Consider the following 13,294-nt stretch of genomic DNA (forward strand, 5'->3'; position numbering starts at 1 on the left):
TATAGTATCTTTTATATTATTTAAATTTTTTTGTGGGAGAGGGGCATATACAGATAACTTTTATTCCTTAGGATAAATTCCTAGTAGTAGGATTACTGGATCAAAAACTATAATGTTTATCTGGGCATGATGGCTCACGCCTGTAATCCCAGCACTTTGGGAGGCTTAACAGGGTCGATTGCGTGAGCCCAGGAATTTGAGACAGCCTGGGTAACGTGGTGAAACCCTGTATCTACAGATAATAATAATAATAAAAAATAATAAAATTAGCCAGGCGTGGTGGCGTGTGCCACCACCATAGTCCCAGCTACTTAGGAGGCTGAGGTGGGGAGGATTCCTTCAGCCTGGGAGGCAGAGGCTACAGAGAGCTGTGATTGTGTCTCTGCACTCCAGCCTGGGCAACAGAGAGACTGTCTCAAAAAAAACAAAAAGAACTATGGCTCTTTTAGGGTTCTTTTTGTATACTGCTAGAAATACATGAAATACATATTATTTTTAAAGACAGCTTTCTTCAGGCATAATTTACATACCATAAAGTCCTCTCATTTTAAGTATATAATGATATTTTAGCAAATTTACAGAGTTTTTCAGCCATTGTCAAAATCCAATTTGAGTCCCATTACTTCAGGATGATCCCCCAGGTCCATTTGCAGCCAATTCCTGTTTTTAAAAACTTTGAATACATGAAACTATATTCATTGCAAAAAAATATGAATAAAGAAAAACTCAAACCTCAAATCTTTTTGTCCAGGGATTTCTGCTAGTCTTTATTAAATTATATTTTTGGATATAAATAATGTATTCTTACATTTTAAATTGATAGTTCAAGATTTCAAGGTAGTAAAATGGGGAAAGAAATAGTTTATTCTCATTAAAAACAATTTTTTTTTTTGGTACTTTGAAAGGTTTGATTTTTCTACAGAGCCTACAGATCAGGTAGAAAACAGATCAAAGATTACTGTTAAAATGCTGTTCTTTTTTTTTCTTTTAATTTCAGTTTATCATGCAATCTACTTGGAAGAAATGATAGCCTCAGAAGTCGCTCGAAAACTTGCGCTGGTGTTTAATATTCCTTTCCACCAAATTAATCAGGTTTACAGACAGGGTCCCACTGGTATTCACATTCTTGTTAGTGATCAGGTAAATCAAATAGGCATGCTCATTTGCCTTTCCTTTTCACACTGGTATTTACTTCTATACATGTAATTGTAGAACTGTAGAAAAATTCTGTGACCTCTTTTGAAAACACTTAAGAGAATCATTTTCAGAGAGTTGGGAATCACTTTGGAAGAATTTATAACCAAGAGTTTCAGGCATCCTAGTGATAATACGGAATACAAGCCAAGGAAAACTGGCCTAGCCTTCCCTCAGCCCTTTAGGATGCAGCCAATCACTGGGGGACTCTAGGGATAGTGGCAGGCTTCAGCCCTTTTTATGAGGTGAGTCATTGGATGTGTTTTCCTTTTGTCTATTATTTGATGACTAATTTTAAAAAACATGTAAGATTAGATACATAATTTTTCCCCTAGTGTTTGGTGGCAAGCAAGTAATAATAGAAGAGCACTTCATGCAATTTGTGTTAGAGTCATCATCCATAGGAGCTGGCAGGGAATGTGCCCCTGTGGGTCACACAGGTGACCAGCCAGGTCTCTCGGGGACCATTATGGGCAGGTATGATGCAGTGAACACAGGGCAGAGCAGCACGTGTGCATCTTTGCTACCTCACACTGCCTTCATGAATTACCGTTTTGACCATTGAGTCCTGTATTTGTGTGAGAAGAATACTTCCTATTTTAAAATCACTTCTAGTTAAGAAACGACACTTGGATCTTAATTGTACTTACATATTTACTTTATCCTTCTAGATGGTTCAGAACTTTCAAGATGAGAGTTGTTTTTTATTCTCCACCGTAAAAGGTACTTTGCATGTATGTGTGTCTTAAAATGCTGGAATCGTGAGAGACAGTGTGGGCCTCTAATTAGTGCCTCTTGTGTGTTTATTCTTTAAAATGGCTTTACTCATTTTAAGAAGAAAGTTTGAGAAAGTAAGAACATTTTTAGTACTTGTAATAGAAATTAGCAAATAAGGAAGAAGAGTCAGTCTTTCTAGATGACAGGAAAAAAAAATCTCGGTTCATTCAGCCAACATCTTAGTGAGCACTTTGTGTCAGACACCATGCTTCTGTCACTCAATAGATCTTGAATAAAACAATCCATGAAACTCCTTTTGGGGAAAGCAAACCAAAATTGGCCAAGAGATACACAAAATTACCAATATGTTAAGTGCCATGAAGGAACAGGAAAGTGTGGAGTACTTATGGATAAGGGAGATCTGGGTTGGGGGTAATGTGAAACTGTAAGGCAAGGCTTCCCTGAGGAGGTGTCATTAATCCTGAGACTTGAAGAATGAGAAGGAACAGGAGCTGGCCACAGGAGTAGCATCCCCCAGGCAATATGGGGTTGTGTGCAAGGAAAACAGTTGGCTTCTTTGAAAGTCCGGCAGTGGGCCATGTAGCTGCCATGCAGTGTGCGAGGGTGAGCGGATCAGGGTGGAGTCAAAGCAGAAGGCTGGGTCTGGCATGCAGGACCGGATGGTGATGGTAGTTTGGATTTACTTGAAATGCATTGGGATGTCACCGAAGTTGTTTAAACAAAGGAGTAGTAATATGACTAGATTTTACTTTCACTGTCACAACTCTGTGGAGATAGATGAGAAGGTGGCAAAACTGGAGGCAGGAGATATCCTGGTGAAAGGTGGTGTATCTTACAGATTTATAGACAGGGCCTGGTGGGCTCTACATTTGAGGGAGGAATAGTTCTGACTCCTGTTTTTCTTTGGAAAGTAACTGGGCAGATGGTGATCTCACTGAAGAAGTAAGTATGATTGGGGTAAAGCAACCAAGAGTTTGGTTTGGATATGTGTAAATGTCAGGTAGGCAGTTGACCATCAGTCTGGGGGCTCAGAGGCATGAGATGTAAATTTGGAAGCCTTCAGCATATCAACAGTGACTCAAAGCTGTAGAAGTTGTTAAAGTCATTTAGGGAGAGAATGTGAGAAGAGCCAGGACCAGGTTCAGGTGGCTCCAACATTCAAGAGGAGGGATTCTTAAATGTAAAATTCTTTGAGAAGAGATCATACATTCATAGACTGTTTTAAAATCAGGTGAGCCAAGATCCAAATCCAGTCTTAGCACAAAAGCTGCCCCTAGAAGAGGAAGATGTCATGTGTATCAAGTGTCCCCAAACTACTGAAATACTGATTTTACTTTGTGCCTAACATGTTAAATATGCCATCAAGGTTACCTGCAAGGCTGAGTTTTAACTCTGAACTGGGTCATTCTAACTTTTACTTTCAGAAACATCTTTAGCTTAGTACCCTTCTGCTCAATCTTTTGTTCTCACAGCAGTACAGTTTTTACCCTGCATAACTCACATTGTCTAAAAAAGAAAACATACAATTGTATAGTTTTGTTTTGTAAAACCAGTGGACATTTTCTGGTGTTAGAAATCATAGGATCTCTTACCGTTTATATTTCTTCAAACTTTGACCTCATGAGAAAAATCTTTTTTTTTTTTTAAATGAATGCCTGTATGTTTCTATTTACTGAGAGGCACTTGGCAAAAGGAATGATACTACTTTTATTTATTTATTTATTTATTTTGAGATGGAGTCTCACTCCGTCGCCCAGGCTGGAGTGCAGTGGCGCCATCTTGGCTCACTGCAGCCTCCAGCTCCTGGGTTTGGGTAATTCTAATTGCCTGAATTCCACTGAACTCCAGCTCCTGGGTTCGGGTAATTCTAATTGTCCCTAGTAGCTGGGACTTCGGGCGCCCGCCACCACGCCCGGCTAATTTTTATATTTTTAGTTCTAGAAACAGGGTTTCACCATATTGGCCAGGCTGGTCTTGAACTCCTGACCTTGTGATCCGCCTACCTCAGCCTCCCAAAGTGCTGGGATTACAGGCGTGAGCTACCGCGCCCGGCCTGGAATGATACATTTTTTAAATGTTTGAAATCTCCCTCTGAGTAGCTCATTTTTCTGGAAAAGACAGATGTACGCATTTGCATTTCCTCCCTCAGATCCTCTGCCCTGACGGTGTTTTCACCTGTTCTGCCTCCAGCTCTTGTTCCGCTTTTGGAAGCATTACTATTGTTTGTCTTGATAGATGTCCCCCCATCCCCAGAACTGGCAGACAATGTTGGAGGCAGGGGCTTTGATAGTGGGCCAAGCGTGAAAAGTGCAGAATGTCTAAAAAGGGAATGCGTACATGAAGTTTTTTGGGGGAAGAGGAGCTAGAGCAAGTTAATGTGCTTGTTTCTCTAGAATCATTTAAAGGTAACCTCTGAGTTGGGAAGGGAGGTTGTAGTTTGCAGGGAGTTTTCCATTTAATAGGCTTAATTTCCTAAGCCTGACTGAAGAAATAATTTCTTTCCCTTTTCTGCAGCTGAAAATAGTGATGGCATCCACATAATTTTGAAGTGATGTCTTATATAGACTGAACTATATTCAGTACCAAATAGTCACGCTTACAAGTGTGTGAAGACTGAATCCAAGAAGTCTTGGGATTGGATTTTACCATATGAAATGTTTCATATTGAAAACACAAGATGATCTTTCTAATGAGTTGTATGAGAGGTGAATCTCCTCACTGTCACTGCCATAGCCAAGCATCCTCGTGAGAGTGAGCACATCGGCACAGCATGCATCCAGCTCTGGAGGCCACGGTGCAGGCATAGCTGCCTGCTTCTCTGGCAGAGGCCAGTAAATACAGTTCCTAGAAGCAGCCTTTGCTGTCTTTTTACACTGTATGTGGTTTGGAAATGAATGTAAAAACTTATGAGGGCATTTACCTTTCTGTGCCAGTTTGGCTTTTGTTGCCTGAACTTTATGCTGACCTGGAGAGGAGATATGTGGGGACAGTGCTGTTGTGGAGCCAGCAGTGAATCTGTATGCGGAGAGATGTGTTGTGCTGATGCAGCCATTGGTGGTCAGGTAAGAGGCTTGGCACCTTCTTGGAAGAAATCATGTCTAAGGGTGTACGTTTGATGTGATCATGCCAGATCGGAGAAGATCCAAGCCAGGAAGATGAGCTTGAAGCAAACTGCATTATAAGGAGTACCTTGGTGAGAGGATCAGTGTAAATCCTAATAGGTACAAAGACTTTTGTGTTTTGGCTTTGTCACAGATTTATTGAAAAACTTTTTTGCTTCTGCTTCCACTTTTAGCATTTTAGTTTCTGGTTTTCATTTTTGGAGATTCTTTGCCTTTTAAACTCGTGGTTTTTCCTCTCATTTTCTTCCTCTCTCCATCTCTGACTACCATCCCCCACCTCACCCTAACTCCCCACCCCCACCATCCCTTTAACGCCCTACCCCAGACATTGGAAATAGGTGACCCAAGTAGGGGGAGAAAGTATTATTGTTGGTAGCTTCTGACTAGATGTTAAGGGATCTTCATTATGAACAAGATGAATTTTTTTCATGGAAACACTAGATGTTATCTGTCAAACACTAAAATGTACCATCCAAATCCCTTAAGCCTCTCCTCAAATATTGAGCTTTAGTACAATCATGGATAGACATGCTGGTGATTATTTAGGGGCTTTTTATACACCACGTTATAGCTTCTTTCTTTATAAAAAGAGTGCCTCTTTAATAAAACCAAATGCTTGTCTGCTAGCATACTTTTCAAAGGGAATCCACTGTTTTCTCACTTCCCTCCTATATCTCCGTCTTCATCCAGAACCTTCCCAAAATCCATCAGCAAGCATGTCTGAGGCCTGTGGTGTAGGGGACTGAATTTTTTTAAAACGTCTATTCCATTTTAATTGTAGCATCTCTCTGTCCTTATACCCAGATGTCCTGATTTGAATGTAGTATTTGATCCTCATCTTTGTTCAGGCAAAAATAGGAAATGAGTAATTTTGAGTTTGAAATCTCTCCTAGAAGACAAACTAATTCAGTGGGTAAAAGCTTTGACATTTTATGTTTTATTCATAAAGGGGGTTAATTATTTCCTACAGAGAAGCACGGTCTGTTTTCATCTTCAGTTTGAAAATATCTGTAACTCTAATAGACCCTATAGGCAGAGAGCTTTCCTTTCTGACTTTTTCCCTTTGCTTTTGTGTGACCACGTTTTCTGTACCAGTCACTGGGGAAAGAAGTGAGTTTATCTCTTGTTTTAAAAGTTTTGCTTGTCTATTTAGCATTCCTTTTCGGATCTCAAGATTTATGGAACAATAAATGTCATTTAATGCTGTGTGCTTATTTTGAATTCTTCATCAGGTTTTACTAGCGGGGTAAAAATACTTAGATGTTTATCAAACAACTTGAAATTATACTGAGTGGCATTGAACATGAGTTTGTCCCAGTGAAACAGGCTAAATAAATTATGGCACCAGCAAATTTGTTATTGTTTTTTTAATAGTAGGATGTACACATTTCAGGATAATAAATGTTTTCTGATTGTTTTGCAAATGTGTGTCTCATTTAAAATCCCAGTTCCTGCTAGTGCCACTTTATGTAATAGAATCAAGGGGTTTCCCTGTGTGTGTTCTGTGTCAGTGTAAATGTAATAATAAGAGGTGAGGCCCATAGTTTTTGCCTTTTCAGTTTCTTTTGTCAAAGCTGATGCAACTAAGGATTTTTATTCCAGTAACTGTTCCAAACTTTAAAAGGAAGCAAACCTGATTTTCTTACAAGAGTTTCTCCTGTTGTTTGTTTTGTAAATGAGGCCATGAGTCATTGAGCGAGCATTGAGTCCAATAGCTGTGATTGATGATTGATGATAGGTTGTATGCTGGCTCAAAAGAAATCGCGTATAGAAGGCTCTGGTCATTTTTTTTTTTTTTTTTTGAGACAGATGGAGTCTCACTGTTGTTGTTGCCTGGGCCTGGAGTGCAATGGCATGATCTTGTCTCACTGCAACCTCAGCCTCCCGAGTAGCTGAGATTACAGGCACATGCCACCACGCCTGGCTAATTTTTGTATTTTTAGTAGAGATGGGGTTTGACTATGTTGGCCAGGCTGGTCTCAAACTCCTGACCTCAAGTGATCCACCCACCTCAGCTTCCCAAAGTAAGTGCTGGGATTACAGGTGTGTGCCACCATGCGCCTAGCCTTGTTAATTTTTAAAACAAAACTCTTAATTCATAATCATCACTGAAGCAAGTCTGTTACATGCTCATTTATTGACGTTGCTTCCTGCATCAGTCCTCCTCCCCCATCTCCTCCACAACAGTGGGTATAAATGTATATTTAAGTAACCGCTATGGTATCCATACAATCTTTAGACCCAGGAATACTGGAAAATATCATAAGGCAATAAAATGACTTTAATGCTTACTCGGATAATCTTGCCAGGTCCATCTATGGGACGATAAATGTATCTGCTTTCTTTTCCTAGAATGCAGCTGAGGTAACGTATCCTTAAAAATAATACATATAAAACTGTATATCTAATAAAGGTATTGCTAGTCATGGGAAAATGTCTTGCCTTTGCTGTTCCACTTAAGTTTTTCATGAGCTCCTGGCCCTTCAGTTTGGGGGAGTTCTTGTGAGGAAGGGCTGGCCACCATGAACACCTACGTTCACAATGAAGGTGATGATGATAGGTTCTTAATAAAGATCATAAATGTGGACAGCGTGGAGCAAGAATCAACCTCAGTAAAGAGTAGGGTCATCTTACCAGATTTCAGATAACATCAGGAAGGGTCAATTTGGAAGATGGTTTTCCTTGGATGTGTCTGCCATAAAATCATAGCAATAAAACCCTCTGACTTACTTTTTTTTAAAGCATTGCAATGATTTATTCAATTTTATGAGTCTAAAAGGTACCAACACTTACTGATCTGAGTTTTAAGTTTGTAAAACTTTTGAGTAGTTATGGTGTAACCTGATTTCTAAGATTTCAAAATAAACTTGAAAAACAAAAACATCCATTTTACATGCATCCATTCATTACTTTTAATTGATTATATTACAGTTAACTTAAGCCTCATTCTTTTTCTTTAAGGTCCCCTCAGTTTTAGGGAGGCGTGGACATAATTAGCTTTTTTCCTTTAATAAAAAATGCATGATGTGCTGTAGCATACACCAGAGCTTCTACTTTCCAGTCAGGCAACACAGACTCCGAGCTGCTTTTGTTTTTGGTCCCTGGAGGTGTATATGACAAGTTGACAAACAGAAAGGTGAAGACCCTGCTCCACCCAGTATAGAGTCCTCTTTTCTTTGGTGTCTCATGGAAACCTATTAACATGCCTTCCACATAAGTCTCTACATATAAAACTATCAGGCATTATGAATTTGCAGTACAGTCACTTTGATAAAGTTGCTATTTTATCTTCAAAGTGGAAAAGTCCTGCTAATCAAAATGGAATTGTGAATTAAAGTAGGCCACTGGCTTAAATATCAGGTAGAAAATCAACAGCTTATTTTTTCTGCTCAGTTTGTGCTAACACTGATGGTCTGCTTGAGGAATGCTGAGAATGCCAAGGGTAGGACTTTAGTACCTAGGTAGGTACCCATCTCTTAAGAGATCCAGGTTTCTGGCATGGTGCTGGCTGCATTGAGACCACTTGCCACGTGTTAACTGACACAAGGCTTTGATTGTTTCACAGCAGAATAAAGGTGAAAACTATCACCAGAGTTACTGCAATCCATACAGAAGTATTTTACCTGTAAATGCCTTTCCCAGTGAAGAATCAACAGATTGGGTGATGGTGGAGTAGGTCAGGAAGACTCAACGTCTTCTAGAGAAGAGGATGCCTCATCACCCCTTGGGCTCTGGCAGCTGCTGTCAGAGAATGACACAGCACCTGCACAATCGCTGTCCACTTCCTGCCACTGCTGTCGGTGGGGTGACGGGAGCAAAGTAGGCGTGGACTTTGACATGAGGGAGCTGAGCCTGGAAGGATGAAGAAAAAAGAGTTTTTACACTGGTATTTTTAGGATTATGGTCATAATTCTAGAAAAGCCTATAGTCCTCCATTAAAAATCTTCACCTTAATAAGTCAGTTCAAATAGAATTTATGCTATAGATTAGAGCTACTCCTGTTACTCCCCCTACCCTGTGCCCCCCAATAGTACATTTTAAGAATAAGTGAAAACACTTGAGTTGATATACATTGATATATTTCCACCCAGGGGTAGTAACCAGCCCTGTTTGCAAACTAAGTGAATGTTCTCTACAGCTGTAGCACCCTGGATGGGGCTGTTTTGGGACGTAAATGCAGTTGCCTAAACTTAAAGCATAATCAAGAATGTAGATGAGGCCGGGTGCAGTGGCTCATGCCTGTAATCCCAGAACTTTGGGAGGCTAAGGCCGGGGGATCATGAGGTCAGGAGTTCAAGACCAGCCTGGCCAAGATGGTGAAAGCCCATTTCTACTAAAAATACAAGTTAGCCAGCATTGTGGCTCACGCCTGTAATCCAGCTACTCAGGTGGCTGAGGCAGGAGAATTGCTTGAACCCAGGAGGTGGAGGTTGCAGTGAGCTGAGATCATGCCACTGCACTCCAGCCTGAGCAACAGAGCGAGACTCTGTCTCCAAAAAAAAAAAAAAAAAAAAAAATTAAAATTTTTAATTTTTAATTTTTTAAGAGGGCTTAAAATTCTGTTAAGCCCTCTTACCTGGAAATTAGCCAAAATAGTTCTACCTCCTACTCATAATGACCTTAAATTGCTTAACTGCTTGCCTTTAACATAGGCTTTTTTTTTTTTTTTTTTTTTGCTTTTTTGCTTTTACACCCATGCTGGAGTGCAGTGGTGCAATCTTGTCTCACTGCAACCTCTGCCTCCCGGGTTCAAGAGACTCTCCTGAGTAGGCAGCAACCATGCACAGCCGATTTTTGTATTTTTAGTAAAGATGGGGTTTCACTGTGTTGCTCAGGCTGGTCTGACTCCTGACCTCATGATCTGTCCGCCTTGGCCTCCCAAAGTGCTGGGATTACAGGTGTGAGCCACCGCGCCTGGCCCAACATAGGCTTTCTTATAAGGGCTCTGATCACCAGACCATGTGAAATCTCCACCCAGACCAGACCCACTTAGGTTGAATCTTCCAGGGTGAAGTCTAAGCAAGAACATTTTGAAGACGTCAGTTCGCATAACAGAAATTTTTTTTTTTTTGAGCTAGAGTCTCACTCTATGGCCCAGGCTGGAGTGCGGTGGTGCGATCTGGGCAATGTCTGACTCCCAAGTTTGTGATTCTCCTGCCTCAGCCTCCCAAGTAGCTGGAATTACAGGTGCCCACCACCACGCCTGGCTAATTTTTGTATTTTTAACAGAAATGAGGTTTCACCATTTTGGCCAGGCTGGTCTTTCCTGACCTCAAATGATCTACCCACCTTGGCTTTCCAGTGTTGGGATTATAGGCATGAGCCACTGCACCTGGCCTGATTCTTGATGTTTTCCTTTGTTGCTTAGAAATGTCAGGTGTGACTGACTCCCCTGCCCCACACCTACCCGCATCCGCTTGATGCCTGCACGAGTAACCTGCTGGCAGTCATACAGCTCAAGGCGCTCCAGGCCTCGGCAGTTCTCTAGGTGTTCCAGGGCCACATCAGTGATGAGGAGGCAGTTGTCCAGCTCCAGTACTCGCAACCTCTCGTGGCCACAGGTGCTGTTGCTCAGGTGCAGGATCCCATCATCTGTGATGAGTTCACAGTGGGACAGGCTCTGGAATAGGGAGAAATGAGTAAATGTTTGCAGGACCCTTGTTCCAAGGCTCAAGTCCTAAAAAAAGCTGGAAGCTAACCTTTTTGCCCTTCTGCTATGGGATGACACAGCAACAATGCCCTCAGCAGATGCCAGCTCCTGGACTTTAGAATTATAAGAAGTTTCTGTTCATTATAAATTATCCAGTCTGTGGTAGCAGCACAAAACAGACTGAGACATTAGGCAGTGAGGACCAAACACAAACCTTGGAGCCCTCTGGTCATGGGTTTGCTGCCCTGGGGGTGGCTTCTCTCTTCTAATTGTATAAAGATGGAATTAAAATTTTCAGGGGAAATTTCAGAGTTTGCCCCCTTGAGAGCTATTTTATTGGCCAGTTCTCCATCTGAGGGGATGCCAGTGAAATCAATGCAGCTCATGTCCTTGTTCATTTAGAAAACTGTACAAACAGCTATGACCCAGAGACGTATTGAACACTCTGCAAGGTGTATAAATCAAATACACCTTGAACAGTGTGATCTGACATTACTAACTTACCTTGGTTGCAGAAGATAAATTCAGATGAATATTATATAGCCAAATGACATTTGTGTAATTCCCTTTAAGTTCTCCGTATCAAAAAGTTTCAGACCTGACAGTTTTCCCCAATGCATATCAAATGTAAGATTCACCCCACCATGAAAACGAGAGAGGCAGAAGTACTGCATCAACATCCCATTTGTTCATTTGTTCATTTGTTCTTTCAAATATATGAGCCCCAAATCTGTCCCAGCCCCCATGTGTGCAATCATGAGTAAAAGTATACTTTTCTGCACGGGTGGAGCCCAGACTGGAGAGTCTAGAAAATCAAATAATGCTAATTAAGCTTTAAACTGAAGCTGAGGTGCTTTGAGAGCATATGATAGCAGGATTTGTCCTGAGAAGGAGACCACTGAGTTGATGTTTGAAGGGTTAGGAGCTAATCCTAGGAAAGAGCAAAAGTTTGTTGTGTGCAAGGCCCAGGGGAGCAGGACAATGGCCAGCACTGTGTTTAGGAAGAAGATCAACATCTAGTAAGTGGGAAGTAAGAGGACGCATGTAGATGCAGATGGAATTGGGGAGGTAAAGGCCAGATCACCGAGTTGTGTAGGTTACGTCGTTCTGATTCCAAGGTCAGTGGGAAGAGCTGTAAAGACAATGCGATGTTACAATTGTTCTTCAAAAAAGATGGAAAATAAATGTTGGTGAGGATGTGGAGCAACTGTAAGTCTCATAGGCTGCAGGGGTTATTCTGATGTTTCTGACTGAAATGCATACATGTGTTAACCAAAAAACATAGGAATACTGGCTGTAATAGCCCCAAACTAGATGCAGTACTCAAATATTCAAAAGTAGAAAGGATAAAGAAATCACAGTGTATCCATTCTCTAAAGCAATGAGAATGAACAGTACACAACTACATGCGACAATATGGATAAGGAAAGCAGATGAGTATTCACCATTCCATTCATATAATTTAAATAAAATACAAAAAGAGGTAAAACTAATATATGCTATTTGGAAGTCATGACTTTTGGAGGATCAGTCATTGAAAGGGAGCAGAAAGGGGCTTTCCAGGGTCAGAATAATGTTGACCTTCAATCAGGGTGTATTCAGTTTATGGAACTGCATTGGTCTATACACCAATGATAAGTGTACTTTTCTGCATGTATATTTTACTTCAGTAAAGTTAAAACTGAAAATATAAACCACTCTGACTGCCAAATTTTTTAGTGCAGAAGTGGATTCAGTTTAGAGAATGGCTGCTGCAGTCTGTGAAGCAAGGAGATGCCTGAGAGTTCGGACTGGACAAGTCCTGGTGGGGAGACCTGAGTGGATGGTATAAGGTATTCCTGAAAAATAAAAAATCCAAGACATAGCAATACTGGTTGTAACAGCCCCAAACTAGAAGCTACTACTAGAAACTAGAACTATTGGCTCTGTGAACTAGGCAGCAGAGTACAACCTTGAGGGAAGGGAAGCTAGAGGAGAGCAATTCTGTTGGAACTTGATGCTTCAAAGATTCTTCTCTGAGCTTCATCTTAACAATATGGAATATATTTACTTTCTCATGAATCGAATCCCTCCACATGGTTAACATCAAATGGTATTTATGTAATCAATGTTGTTCATTGGTTTTTAGCTTTTATAATTGACTTATGAGTAAAGCCAGAACTTCATTATGGTTCTTTAGGAGGCTGTTTAAAATTGGGAAATAAAAAAATTATTTATAATAAAATTGAACCAGAAAAAAGTGTCTCCCTGTGTACGTATATATTTCATTTATTTTTATTTTTGAGATGGAGTTTCACTCTTGTTGCCCAGGCTGGAGTGCAATGGCGCAATCTTGGCTCACTGCAACCTCCACCTCCTGGGTTCAAGCGATTCTTCTGCCTCAGCCTCCCGAGTAGCTGGGATTACAGGCATGCACCACCACACCAGATAATTTTGTATTTTTAGTAGAGATGGAGTTTCTCCATGTTGGTCAGACTGGTCTCGAACTCTTGACCCCAGGTGATCCACCCGCCTCAGCCTCCCAAAGTGCTGGGATTACAGGCATGAGCACCGTGCTGGGCTTATTTCATTTTATTTACATATAGATTCA

General features: G+C 40.9%; 2 protein-coding genes across 9 annotated transcripts in view; one reads left to right on the forward strand and one right to left on the reverse strand.

Annotated features, from left to right (window-relative positions):
• The window catches only part of UBP1 (upstream binding protein 1), a 50,631-nt gene extending 44,371 nt beyond the window's left edge, over positions 1-6,260 (forward strand). For 4 of the 5 annotated variants that reach the window (XM_021666475.2, XM_064378577.1, XM_021666473.2 and 1 more), the window contains 3 exons: positions 998-1,140; positions 1,866-1,917; positions 4,447-6,260. In XM_021666475.2, coding sequence (XP_021522150.1) covers positions 998-1,140; positions 1,866-1,917; positions 4,447-4,484 — 233 coding nt within the window. In that variant the 3' untranslated portion in view covers positions 4,485-6,260. The remainder of the gene's footprint in view (positions 1-997; positions 1,141-1,865; positions 1,918-4,446) is intronic. The other variant, XM_021666476.2, reaches the window with a different exon arrangement.
• FBXL2 (F-box and leucine rich repeat protein 2) overlaps positions 1-13,294 on the reverse strand; it is a 117,732-nt gene that overhangs the window by 10,675 nt on the left and 93,763 nt on the right. For 2 of the 4 annotated variants that reach the window (XM_012435546.2, XM_021666477.2), the window contains 2 exons: positions 10,462-10,674; positions 5,294-8,906 (listed from right to left, as the gene is read on the reverse strand). In XM_012435546.2, coding sequence (XP_012290969.1) covers positions 8,799-8,906; positions 10,462-10,674 — 321 coding nt within the window. In that variant the 3' untranslated portion in view covers positions 5,294-8,798. Of the gene's footprint in view, positions 1-5,293; positions 8,907-10,461; positions 10,675-13,294 lie in introns of those variants that run through there. The other 2 variants (XR_001104711.2, XM_064378578.1) reach the window with 2 other exon arrangements.

The sequence above is a fragment of the Aotus nancymaae genome, unplaced genomic scaffold, assembly GCF_030222135.1.
Source record: "Aotus nancymaae isolate 86718 unplaced genomic scaffold, 86718_ANA_hifiasm-v0.15.2.pri h1tg000019l, whole genome shotgun sequence".
Lineage (NCBI taxonomy): Eukaryota > Metazoa > Chordata > Mammalia > Primates > Aotidae > Aotus > Aotus nancymaae.